This window comes from Rhinocladiella mackenziei (genome assembly GCF_000835555.1).
Source record: "Rhinocladiella mackenziei CBS 650.93 unplaced genomic scaffold supercont1.6, whole genome shotgun sequence".
Classification (NCBI taxonomy): domain Eukaryota; kingdom Fungi; phylum Ascomycota; class Eurotiomycetes; order Chaetothyriales; family Herpotrichiellaceae; genus Rhinocladiella; species Rhinocladiella mackenziei.
This window is the reverse complement of record NW_013550599.1, coordinates 337,015-349,615: the sequence shown is the minus strand read 5'-3', so window position 1 is coordinate 349,615 and position 12,601 is coordinate 337,015. Positions and strand designations below refer to the sequence as shown.

The window sequence follows — 12,601 nt, the reverse complement described above, 5'->3', positions numbered from 1 at the left end:
CATTGGATATTTTGCTGGTTAAAGGACATGGTTCCTCGGTAACTTTGAAAGCCAGACGAAGCGAAAAAGATCCAGATAGAAGAGACATTCAAGGTTTCGAACTGGGCAAGTCAAAATGCAGCCGTATCTGAACTAGCATGACTTACCAACTTCAGCACAACGGATCTTCTCAGGCCATCGGAAAGGACAATGTGGTCCTGATTAACGTTTTGAGCATCAATTTGCAGTCCCTTGGTGCACTGAATATTTCTCCATGAGGCAAAGGAGGTGAATGTGAAGAAAGATCTTCGGGTATTGCTACTTCTAGCTCAGTGGCAGGGACGGTTTCTTTTCCAAGATGAGCCTGAGTTTTATCTTTCGGTCGTTTCAGGCGTTGTCTGCGGACGAATCGGTTGATCTTCGCTTTGGGAACTTGGACACCTCGAATTACGGAGCTGTCCATGGGATCGTTGAGAATAGCTTTCATTTCTCTGGAATTGAAGTTTTTGCGCATACCCCGTCTCGCGAACTGTCGCTTGTACTGTTTGTCTGTTGCTTGAAAGTGATAGTCCCTCTTCTCTGGGATTGGCGTAGCTCGCAAACTCGAAGTCATTCCTTGATAGCCCAAGAGATGATAGAAATAAATGAAAACAGTGCTTATGCTGGGAGCAGACTTGAACAACCTTCGAGGGGGAAGGGAACTGTAGAGCACATGGATAGGAAATGTTCATCACGCAGAGGAGATGTATTGGACATCATACCAAAGTTGCACCTTGTGTCAGGGTGAGCCCTACGACTCGTTGTCAAAAGGCGACCTTGCATAGTACTAGTACTATAGCGCCAACTGTAGGACCGAGAGAGGATTGGTTGATTGAATCGAGGCGTAGGGCTACAAAAGGCCACGAAGGTGTGGTTGTGGCGGCGGGAAGAGAATGTATGAACTAACTAAAACTATCTGCTGGGGGTGGCCGCTTTACTCATATATGTTCCGTAAACGAATGTAGCTTAGCGTAAGCCAGAATCCTTGGCAGAAATCCACAAAGGCTGTGGTGCACGTGACTAGGCTAGTCCCAATGTAGCGTGTCCACCCTAAACTATGATCCGTTGGTCGTAAGTCCATACCATCTACCCCAATCGCATTCTAGGCTCAGCAACGACTTTTGGGTCCGTGGGATGAAGTTGAATCGTATGCGCAAATGTTTGATAACCCGTTGATGATGCTAGGTATAATATATTGTCGTAGCTCTTCCCCGTGATCTATGGGTCATGGGTCTTCAAATCCTCTTCAAACCCATCCTTTCAGATCTAGTCATTGACCTTTTGAGAGTCCCTTCTCTGCCGAATGGAATCACCCCTCCACTCGGTGCGAAAGAAAAGCTCATACAAAACTTTTCCTGCAACAAGGTTGTGTACCGTCACCAAATCGGTCTTCTGGACTTGGCCTTGCCGACATGGCCCTTCCAGCCGAAGTCACTGTTTCCATTGTATTTGGTCTATTCATGGCCATCATTGCGCTTGTAGCCTTATGGCAGGTTGCCTATTACGCGGCCAAAGGTCTTCGAAGTAAGTGTATCTTCCTGGTGTCCGGAAGGAGGCTCTGACAGGGATGCCGCTCAAGATTCTCGAGCCGACGGTTTTGAACTTGAAGCATGATTATCGTCGGCATTGTTGAAGTGGGAGGGGGGATGGGATGCCTGTATGATCAAGGGCGTGCAGGTGCAGAAGGCGTCGAGTGTTGTCATGCAGAACATTTTATATTTGGACGCTGTTCGTTCCAAAGTCCCTTTGGTTTGACTCAACTTGGAGGTGTAGGCCACACGGAGAAGAACAAGTCATCACAAGGCATTCTCAAAGAGCAATCATGTACACATAGGACGGTCATCTTCCTAAATATTGCAAACTCCCCGCCATCAAGGAACATCGATCATCAGATTTTCTCTCTAGAGTGGCATTCTTGACAATTTTCAAAACATTAAACACTACCTATTTTGTATTTGCCATGACTGGATCGTCGACATGAAGACATTTCTCGTCCTGGTGTGGGTTTCTCTGCTAACTCCAAACGGCAATAACCCTAAATTCTCATCGAGGACGCCCCCGAAATTCGGTACAATGACTGGTTTTGTTCTTATGCGTCTTCAACCATTTTTTCCCCCCCACCCCCCTGGTGTTTTCGCTCAATGCACTTTTGATTTGTGTTTCTTATGATCCATATTCTTTATCGTGAACGAAGCTGCCTCTGCTTCGAGTGCTCCGGCTCCTTCGTCCACGGAAAAATCCGCGTCGTGTAGAAGCCGTGGTTTCCCGTTGTGTTGATCCGCCCATGCAGAACAGGATGGTTGAGATAAGGAAGCAGGCCAAGGCAGCCCATTCGAATCCAAAGGCATAATTGCCAATGTCGGATGACTGACCGTTGTTGCGGAAATTATTGCGACCCTTGACGTAAGCGGCTCTGTTGATTGATTAGCACGTTGGATTCGAGAGGCCAACAGGCGTGAATTAATACTCACGTCATCAATGATGCATTGATTGCCTGGAAAACCGCAGCAATCATGGTCAAAAATCCGCTCAGGTAGCTGCCGATTCTGGAGCAAAGTGCAAGGACTCCAGTGAAAAGAGCGCACACTCCAAAAAATAGAGCGATGAGCATGAAAGCAAACATGAACCGAGTCATGTAATAGTAGTATCCATGGTTATCAATGAAGTTTTGGGGAATATTCACATGAGTGTCGAAGGTGCGATGAGAAGCGGGATCGAGCGGGTATGCCGGATGAACATCTGAATAGTCTTGATCGCCGCAAACAGTGCGACCATTTTGAACACCACACACATTCCAGTATGACCACCGAGAGACTCTTGGTGCCCCCGGAATATTGGCGGTGTCGGCTTGAAGGATGTAGAACTTGTTGACGGGACCATGATCGACGGCGCCGGCAAGGAGGATGAAGAACATGAATAGCAGGCCAGCTGCGACCAGGATGAGGGAGACCAGACCGAATATTCTACCTGGAGAAACCGTGTCAGTGTATACACATGGCTTCCAGACCGGGAGCGGGGTTCGCTTACGAGCTGCCATGATGCGCTGGTCCAATTGGACAGTCCTGGAAGTCCGGAAGGGTATTGGAGCCCAACCCAGAGATCTAGGAGCTTGAGGATGCTGGTAAAGAGGGAGAAAGAGGAGATCAAAGCCACAGACGCAGCGGTGTGGAAGGTCGAGGAAAAAAAAGACTCTTCATGTAATAGCAGGAAGGCTGGTGATGCAAGACCAAAGCAAGTGCCAGTGTGGCCGGCAAGCAAAAGTCTTGGATGAGGTCACCCTTGGGTCAGCCACCCGCCCCGGGAGTAGCTAGACGAGGGATCGTCTTTGGCGTGTACAGGGTAGGGTCCTAGGTGGAGGAAGAGAGAAGCGAGGAGCCCAATAGAGGATGGGAGGCACAGAGCAAGCTCTTTCAATTGACATACGTCGTTTTACCCCCCGTATCGTACCGAGTGCACAGCAAATCAGCGCATGCATGTTCGAGAGCAAACAGGAAAAGGACACAGATCCGTGGTCAGTGCCACCACGTCATCAGTTGACACAGGCAAGAAAAATGCTGGTAGGTGTTTCCCGGATGGACTAGTGTACTCGATAGCTCCGCGCCTAATTGTGCAGCTTCAAAAACAGCGGGATCAGATCACCTGACATCAAATCACCGCATTTCTCCCCTTTAGCCACTTCCTTGCCTTGCACCATCTCCCCTTCTCCATTCACAGCCTCGTTGGCGTCGTCAACTGCCGCCTCATCGAATTCGTCATTCTTTCTCCTCCGGCATCATGTCCACCTGGGTGTACCCTCCAATTCCTCCGGATCAACTTCGAAAAGCAGAAGATGACTCCTTGGTAAGATGGGGACCAATGTCCCTACCTCGAAATGGGCTGATTCGACCGTAGAAACTCGAGCTGCAATGGCTACTTGAATCCTTACAACATTCATTTGGTGCCCTGAAGGAAGGTCTGGAAGAATGCGCGGTCTTGTTGGCTCCCAAAGAACCTGGATCGACTTTAGTCCTCTCATCCTTGAGGTCTGAAAGCGTCAAGGGCTTCGTAACAAGAGTCGGCACCAAGCTGGTCAAAGGAGTTGAGTGGCGCCGAGCTTACGTTATTGATGTCTCCGGACGTTGTTGGCTAATTCCACCTTTCAGGACATTCACCTTCATCTCACCACTCTGCCACCCAATACCCCCAGAGGCACCACGACATCTACACCATCTACTCGCCTGATATTCCATTCTTCCTCGTCCTCGTCCGAAATCATCCTCCCACAGTTAGTTGCTGTTAGGTCGCTGGTAAATGATTCACTCGATATCATCGATGTTTCCCGATGGACCGGCCAACCGACCGACTCTTCTTTTATCTCGGGCCAATTGAAACTTCTTCATGATCATCTTCGGGAAGCAAAGGCGTGCTTGAAAGGCCCTGTCACCGGTACAGACATTGGCTCGATTCCAGGAGCAGAATGGTGGACGAATAGTCCGGACGAAAATGTCTTCCAACCTCCCTTGGGCGAACATGTCAGCTTACATTTCACCATTCAAGATGCCAATCTCGTCCTCACTGTGAGAACACTGGCTCCTACTTCACCGGGGGGAACTCCAAGTACTCCTTCCGATTCAGCATTCTCGCTCTCCGGGTTCAACCTGAGGAGTAAACTGTTGGGGCTTGGTCCCAAGCCTCCCCATCATGATGAAATGGGAGAAATCTACGAATGGCGTGGCAAGGAAGATGTTATCGTTCGCGAAAAGGTACGAGTGGAAACGGGTGATCCCAGTTTAATGAGCATTGCCGCCAAATTGAGTGCCCTGGAACATGAAGTTGCTCGTTGGCGAATGAATCTCCGAGTCATCTTGACGGGCAGTGTTGAGGAGGACTGAACCCGGGAGACTCTGGCATTCCAATTCTCCGATTCCACGATCTCCACCTGCTCGACAAAGTCTTTTGCTATATGGATCGTCTGCGCCTCTTTGGATCACGTGATCGCATATGTCAAGCATAGTCGATCTCCCGCTTTGGGCATTTTTCAGCTTGGCCGATTTGGCACCTCGTCATGCCATGCTGCCCAACATCCGCTGTCCAGTTCATGCTGGTTCTCGAACTTGGCTCCTTATCAGTCGAATGGGTTGACTCGCTTGAAATATCATGCAACGTGTTTGATATTGAACCATGAATTCAACCAAGACTACTACATCTCTCTCATTCGTGCCAGAAGAATAAACATCGCGGAAATGGCCGGTCTCGGAACCGTCTGAGACCAATGTCATCTCTCGCTGACAGTCTTTTGTTCTTCCAGATGCCACCAAATCTTTGACCAAAACCCTCGTCAATCTTCTTGTTGGGAATTCTCAAACATAAAAATATTCTCGAAGCCGGCGTGCATCCAATGGCTTCTCGACCTCAGAATACAGATCTACTTGTATTTGTCGATGCCCGCTCTAAAAGGCAAATCCCAAGGGAGCCTCGAGCTCTCGAACCTGCTCTGCCAACTTCGATGATGAACGCCAAAAACCCGACGACGAATGACCGCACTGCAGAATCAGGACTATTTGACCTGGGCGCGCATCCTAATCAAGATCGACCGAAGAGACCGCTCCGTCGAAAACGACGCTTTACGATGGGCGGGCCCGACCGACCTCCAAACGAAACAGCCGATGCGCCAAGCGGCAATGATATCTCAATCAATACATCGGGTTATTCTGGTCAGGAGAGATCCAGCGTCACGATATCTGTCTCTACGGAGGACTGGGCGAAGCTTGATCCCGGAAGAAATGCCCCACAGCCAGGTCTCCACCCTTCCAGTGCAGCTGATTCGGGCCGCATTCCAAGAAAACCAAATTCAACTACCATCTTGAAGAGACACGAGGTTAGGGGTTCCAGATCCCAGTCTCCCAAAGCCAGTTATCCTCCCACAAGTTGGAAGATCTCATCCAGAGACCATTTTGCTGCTTCTGCTTCTGCTTCCGCTTCCGCTTCCGCCGAGGAAGGCTTTTCAAATACCCTTCACAAAGACTCGGACGCCAGAGCTTTTGCAAACCCCCTTGAAATTCCGAACTTGAAGGCCTTGCCACTCACCATATCATCGACAAGAACTGGAGCGTTGTCGGAGTCATCGTCGCCGCGCTTATTTCCATCGGGCATTCAAGCGTCTTCTTCAGAAGCTATAAGAGAAACTTCCTCGGCAACGTGTTTGATCGCCCACCCAACAGGTCCTTCAAGTCGAGAGTCAAGCTCTTTACCTACCAGACGTATTTACATACGGTCACATCGACGCACCAACAAGGCCGTTTCATCCTCGTCGATATGTACTCCAACGGGAACATCACCAACACCAGAAGACGACAACGCCGATAATGAGCCATGCTCCATACCCCACTGCCTCCCCGCAGAACCCACCCTACCGGATCCCGAAGTTGTCTATGCTCACAAATATCACTATACCACCTGCCCTCACACATCTCCACCAGCATCCCGGCCTCTCAATGCCCAACCTACGCTCGCTGGATATGATGAAGGCCTTCTTGCCTACCCACCGTTTCATCTGCAAACATGGGGTTCCAGGTGCCTTATGGCGCCGCCAAATATTTATATCATCGAGGGCTCATGTCCCGAATGTGATCTCGCGTCGCGCCGAAAAGCCGAATCGGAAATTCTAGACAAATATACGGATACATTGGACAATTTGTCACTGCAAATACATCTGTTGTCCCAGGACGTTGAACCTGACTTTCCAACCGCGATCAAATCTGCGATCAGAGCCAATACCGCATCAGCGTTGATGTTCTCGCATTCCAACAGGGACAGAGGCTTCGACTGGACCACCCGGGTATCTGCACATCCAACCATCACTCCAGAAACCACCCAGACGATCCTCGAGATAGAGCGTCACCTAGACCATGTGATTGAACAACGCGACCGTGAAGTCAAACTGATCTGGAAGGGCTACACCGCACGCTGGGGCCCAGCGACTGTCGGAATCCATCGGGAAAACCACACGCTGAAGAAGACAAGAAGTCGCGCACCAAGCACCAGCGAAAGAATCGATCTGACCGAGCAGGACACCACCAGCTCGACGAGCATCATTGCTTCAACAGCCGAGGCTGGAACGGATAGACCTTCCACCATGACATCCATGTCGGCGACATCAACACACATGACCAAGACGAGATCTTCATCTATTCGAAGCCAGCGAAGTAGTCAGGGCACAGGGACGGGGGCACAAACATATATGAGCGTTGGGAATGGGCCGAAAGATCGGTATTCAGACGGTACACACGACGTCAACGTGCCTTCATCGGTAGACGGGGTCAGAAACGGCGGGAGGATGATTGTCGATTGGATCCGGCCCGATCTCGATTCTGATGGGAGGCCAAGAACGAGAAGCAGGAGCCAATCTCAGAACCAGAACCAGAGCAGAAATCACAGTAGGAGTCAGAGTCAAAATAGGGGCCATGAGACTCGTTCATTGGATATATGGTAGGATCAACGGGACGGGAGAGAATAGGGATCAGACCAGACAGGTACAAGACAACTGACACAGACGCGAACAGAGATTGATACCGGAATATGATTCGCTCCATGATCACCGCTGAAAGGCCACTTAAAAGGTAATAATGATTCTTATTAAACATCCTCGATCTTGCATCTTACGCTGGCATGAACATGTCTTGCAGTTTTCCCTCTTCTTTCTCTCTTCCTGGGTCTTTCTCTAAACGATCACCGTAGTCTACGTATTGGTTTAAATAGCCCCGAACAATCCTAAAATCCTCCGGTTTGTACATACCGGTAGTCTTCCCAACAGGCTCATTCTCGTTTATTTATCTAGCTGTTTCCTTCTCCTCCCATTTCTCAGGCGCGCTCAAGAATCGACACGTCACAGCTTTGCCTTTCCTTCGAGGATCCCACTCCACCTGCCCTGGTCGAGCGGTTTAAACACCTCTTCCTCCAAGTCGAGGACATACTTCCTCCCATCCCCGGCCTTATCAGGCTGACCGGATCCCCAATCAATATTCTTAACCACGGCCTTCACATGCTTGAACGTATCTCCGACATCGACCAACTCGTCGCGCACCATCACTAACCTCGGAACAGCGTATCGTGGCACACCTTTACTGCGCAGGTCTTTGAACAGACGCGCCATGAATACTTCTTCCCTCGTCTTGTCACGGGGAGCATCCAATACCACGAGCGCGGTTCCAACTTGTCCCTCGTACTTGTCGAGACGGCGCCCAACGACCACCGCATCTTTGACACCGGGTAATTCTGAAATAAACATCCGCACCTCGCCCGCCGACACATTCTCGCCCATCCAACGGTACGTATCGCCGATGCGGTCAACAAACCTAACCCAGCCGTCCGGCTGCTGGACCAGCAGATCGCCACTGCGTTGCCAGAGATCGCCCTTCGCAAAGACGTCCCGGAGCAGCTTCTGCTCCGTCGCAGCCACGTTTCCATGGTAGTCGGTATATGTCTCCATGGAGTGGATGCGGGCAATGGCTTCGCCGGGTTCGCCGCGAGGAGCGATCTGGCAGAACCCCGTCCGTGGGTCGCGGATGGGCATTTCGGTATCGTAGTCGAATTTCACGATGAATTGGTCCTTTTCGAGAACCTTGTTACGCAAGACACCTAGATACCCGACTTTGCCTGCGCCAGGCCGGCTCTGGCGGTGGATGTTGTCGAATTTGACCAGCCCTTCGGTGGAGCGGTAGAATTCGCGGACCTCGTTGACGCCGAAGCGGCGTTGGAAGGCAATCCACACGTCCTTCTGCAGACCGTTGCCCGCGGCGACGAGGACGTTGTGTTTACGGTCAAAGTCTCCTTTGGGGGTTGCGAGGAGGAATCGGCAGAGTTCGCCGACGTACAGGATGCGAGTGGCGCGGCATTCGTGGACGTCCTTCCAGAAATTCCGGGCGGAGAATTTTCGTCCGATGCAGAAACACCCGCTGTTGCCGACCGAGTAGCAGAGGCCCGTGAAAAAGGTTGTGCCGTGAAACAGGGGCATGCATGAATAGATGCGGAGTCCGTCGAGGTATTTTTGGCGGTGGGCGTGGTCTACCGATGTGGTGCATGCGGTGGCGCAGATCAGAGCGTTTTTGACGCGGCAGGCTTTTGGCTTGCCGGTCGTCCCGGAGGTGTAGATTAATGCCGCGACTGAGGCGAGGGACTGGGGTGGTATAGGTGGTAGAGAGAAGGCCGGAGATGTCGATGGGTCGGGAAAGGGGAAATCCATGATGTCTTCGCTGGGAATGGGGGTGGGTCGAAACGAACCCAAGTTCAATCTGACGGTCTTGATGCTGCCGCTCAATGATTTCGCCGCCGACGCAGCGTAGGGAGCAAGGTCGGGGGTGCTGAGAATGAGATGCGAGGAAGGAAGTCGCACGCAGTGTAAGAGGGTGTCGTCTCGTAAGGCATTATTGATTAATGCCGGTGCCGCTCCTAGTCTCGTCAAGGCAAACACGGCAAAGACCATCTCGGGCGAGTTGACCATGAACACAGCAACGATGTCGCCATTCTTGACGTTGAGACTCTTGCTCAGGCCCACGGCCAAGTCATCCACTTGCTGTTTCATGGCACGGTAATTCCAAGATCGACCTTCGAAACATAAGGCATCGGCATTTGGGTCGGCAAGTTCCAGCATACGATATAGATGCGGTGATTGAGGGCCAAGTCTAGATATGAATTGGGGGAAGCGTTTGGTAAATGATTTGTCGCGTCGGTACTGGGAGATGTCGCGTGACACACCGAGAGAGTAGTCGGCGTAGATGAGGCCAGCAGTAGCGGCAGCAGATGCCGCAATGGCAGCCATGATGATGGCGAAGATGGACTGAGTCTGGACAGTTGTCGCTGATGTTTTGACCGCACCAGGTTGAGAAGGCTGTATTCCAGGGCTTCGACAGATCAGGAAGGGATGACAGGTCAATCTTTGTTTTGATATGCAAAGACTAAGTTACCTCGGGTCGTGACAAGAGTAGTCTATGATTGCACTCGGTAAATAATTGCGGTTTCTAGATGATTGAGTTGAACGCGTGCACTGTATTTCGGATGGACACCGGTGATCGGATGTGACCCTGCGGAGGAAGAATAGTAGAGAAGAGGCGAGGTGGACAAGATACGGACGTAAAGGAATTGAAGTGTTAAAACAAGAGTGTATATAAATGGGACGACTACCAGGAGTGGTAGTAGTGGTAGGATCGGGCTGAGAAACTCGGTCCGGGGATTGTGAGAGCTCTGGAGAGAGGCAACAAGTGGCCGGGGCTCGAAGCCCAATGCCCCACTGATTCGGGGAGCAGGGGATAGGCGTTTCAGCTGATATTAAAGAGTCGTTGTGGGAGGGTGAGTGTCGAGAGGCATATGTATATGTTATATTCCAAGATGACCGACGTTTGAATCAGAGACCAGGCCTGTGATGGTCAATGTACGTCCATACGGCCACCATGCTCGCGGAAATAAAGGGATTTCCCTTGAACTGAATCTGCGTGGAAGTGGGGCTAAAGTTGGTTAGGGGCTGGCGACTTTGCCTTGCCGTAGCATAGACGAATAGCCCACCCACCATTCAGGGGCATTGTCGGTAAGATCGGAATGTTCCATGAAGGAGTGGAGGAAGAGGGAAGCAGGCCGGCAGTTGAGATGCCGAGGCATCCAAGCATCGAATAGTTGGTCCTTTCAGACATGGATTTCTCTATTTTCAAGATGACTGAACAATTCAGTATCTGATCCAGATGATTTTATATTACTTATCTCATTAATCCGGCGTGTAAGGGAAGGGCCCAGTCCGGCGGACTATTCCGAGAGACCTCTCTCATATATCTCAATGTCCATATCTATTGACCACATATCTTTATTTCAGATCCTCTCTGCTCGCTCATATCCCCACTGTATTACGGCTCGAATCAAACTAGAATTCATATATATCCGGGGTTGAAAAGAACAATGAGTGCACAGAGGAGACTGGACGCCGTGACTGGCCACCTCTCTTCCTCCACTCAATCCCCTGCTCTCGAGAAAATCCTCGAAAAGAACCTTGATGATATTGTACATTCCCAACGTTGATCCCCGTATCAACTCATCCATCTAACATATGTCCTCAGGTAATAACATGCGCCACCCGTACACCGCTCACCAAAGCCCGCAAAGGCGGCCTCAAAGACACCCCTACCGAAGAACTCATCGTCCACGTTCTCCGCGCCATCAAGGACAAATCCCAAATTGACCCCAGCGTGGTCGAGGATGTCTGTGTCGGTAACGTTCTTCAACCCGCTCCCGGCTTCATTGCTCGCAGCGCCGTCCTCGCCGCGGGCTTCCCCGTCTCCACCGCCGCCAATGTCGCCAGTCGGTTTTGCTCTTCGGGTTTGCTATCCATTCAAACTGTCGCCAGCGCCATTGCCGTAGGTGCTATCGAAGTCGGTATTGCGGTTGGTTGTGAAAGCATGTCGGCCAACGACGACAAACCTCCTCCAATGAGCGACATGATCATGCGCCATCCCATTGCCAAAGACAACGTGATGCCCATGGGCTGGACCTCCGAAAACGTGGCCCGAGACTTCAAAATCACCCGCGAAGCCCAAGACCAATTGGCTGAAATGTCACATAAGCGGGCCGAAGCCGCTCAACGCGAAGGCTGGACGAAAGATGAAATCACTCCCGTCACTACCAAATGGATCGATCCCCAAACCAAAGTGTCCAAAACCATCACCGTCGACCAAGACGACGGCATCCGACCGGGAACCACGTATGCCGGCCTCTCTAAAATCCGCTCTGCGTTCCCCCAATGGGGTCCCACAACTACAGGGGGCAATGCTTCACAAATCACCGACGGCGCCGCAGCTGTGTTGATGATGAAACGGTCCACGGCCCAGAAACTCGGCCAACCTATCATCGCCAAATACGTCAAGAGCACAACGGTCGGTCTGGAGCCGCGCATCATGGGTATCGGACCTACCCTAGCCATTCCCAAGATCTTGAAGCTCACGGGCTTGAGTGTTGAGGATGTGGATCTCTTTGAGATCAACGAGGCTTTTGCTTCCATGGTGAGAAAACCGATCCACCCTGTATTGTCAATCTTTGATGAAGTGCTAAATGTTGTGGGTGCTAGTATGTCTACTGCGTCGACGAACTCGGTCTGGATATCAACAAAGTCAATGTCAGAGGCGGTGCTATGTAAGAATGCTCCCTATCTTCCTTCCTACCACCCATTTCCATCGCTGCTGTCTGTTGTTACCATTGCTAACATTTCCTTCCTCCCCCCTTCCTCAGTGCGATTGGCCATCCTCTCGGTTGCACAGGAACACGACAAGTCGTGACGGTTCTCTCAGAACTACGACGTCGCCAGGCCAAAGTGGCTGTGACTAGCATGTGTGTCGGCACTGGTATGGGTATGGCGGGAGTCTTCATCAATGAAGCATAGTCATGAAGCCTGGAGCTTAGCATAACACCGGTGTACATATTTAGGTACTTCAACATATGCATTTGCATCCTGACATCGGCCGTCACCTAAGAAGGCCCGTTATTATTCTGTGTCTCCTTGGAGTGCGTCGTGTGGAAAGGGATACGAAAATTCAGATTCACAAGCGGTGGGTGGCCCGTACGTATAAAT

At 51.0% G+C, this 12,601-nt stretch overlaps 6 protein-coding genes across 6 annotated transcripts; 3 read left to right on the top strand and 3 right to left on the bottom strand.

Annotated features, from left to right (window-relative positions):
- Nucleotides 1-169: 169 nt before the first annotated feature.
- Z518_07931 (uncharacterized protein) lies at nucleotides 170-592 on the bottom strand (the record flags this gene model as incomplete). The annotated part of the gene is made up of 1 exon (XM_013413674.1): nucleotides 170-592. One exon carries the CDS (start codon nucleotides 590-592, stop codon nucleotides 170-172), a length of 423 nt encoding a protein of 140 aa, XP_013269128.1.
- Nucleotides 593-2,181: 1,589 nt separating this feature from the next.
- Nucleotides 2,182-3,055, bottom strand: Z518_07930 (uncharacterized protein; the record flags this gene model as incomplete). Its single annotated transcript, XM_013413673.1, has 2 exons — nucleotides 2,182-2,431; nucleotides 2,490-3,055. 2 exons carry the CDS (start codon nucleotides 3,053-3,055, stop codon nucleotides 2,182-2,184), a joined length of 816 nt encoding a protein of 271 aa, XP_013269127.1.
- Nucleotides 3,056-3,792: 737 nt separating this feature from the next.
- Nucleotides 3,793-4,889, top strand: Z518_07929 (uncharacterized protein; the record flags this gene model as incomplete). Its single annotated transcript, XM_013413672.1, has 3 exons — nucleotides 3,793-3,858; nucleotides 3,910-4,095; nucleotides 4,161-4,889. 3 exons carry the CDS (start codon nucleotides 3,793-3,795, stop codon nucleotides 4,887-4,889), a joined length of 981 nt encoding a protein of 326 aa, XP_013269126.1.
- Nucleotides 4,890-5,395: 506 nt separating this feature from the next.
- On the top strand, nucleotides 5,396-7,489 carry Z518_07928 (uncharacterized protein; the record flags this gene model as incomplete). The annotated part of the gene is made up of 1 exon (XM_013413671.1): nucleotides 5,396-7,489. The coding sequence occupies one exon, from the start codon at nucleotides 5,396-5,398 to the stop codon at nucleotides 7,487-7,489; it is 2,094 nt and encodes a 697-aa protein (XP_013269125.1).
- A 393-nt stretch (nucleotides 7,490-7,882) lies between these two features.
- Nucleotides 7,883-9,814, bottom strand: Z518_07927 (uncharacterized protein; the record flags this gene model as incomplete). Its single annotated transcript, XM_013413670.1, has 1 exon — nucleotides 7,883-9,814. The coding sequence occupies one exon, from the start codon at nucleotides 9,812-9,814 to the stop codon at nucleotides 7,883-7,885; it is 1,932 nt and encodes a 643-aa protein (XP_013269124.1).
- Nucleotides 9,815-10,938: 1,124 nt separating this feature from the next.
- On the top strand, nucleotides 10,939-12,412 carry Z518_07926 (uncharacterized protein; the record flags this gene model as incomplete). Its single annotated transcript, XM_013413669.1, has 4 exons — nucleotides 10,939-11,040; nucleotides 11,097-12,035; nucleotides 12,101-12,165; nucleotides 12,262-12,412. 4 exons carry the CDS (start codon nucleotides 10,939-10,941, stop codon nucleotides 12,410-12,412), a joined length of 1,257 nt encoding a protein of 418 aa, XP_013269123.1.
- Nucleotides 12,413-12,601: the final 189 nt, after the last annotated feature.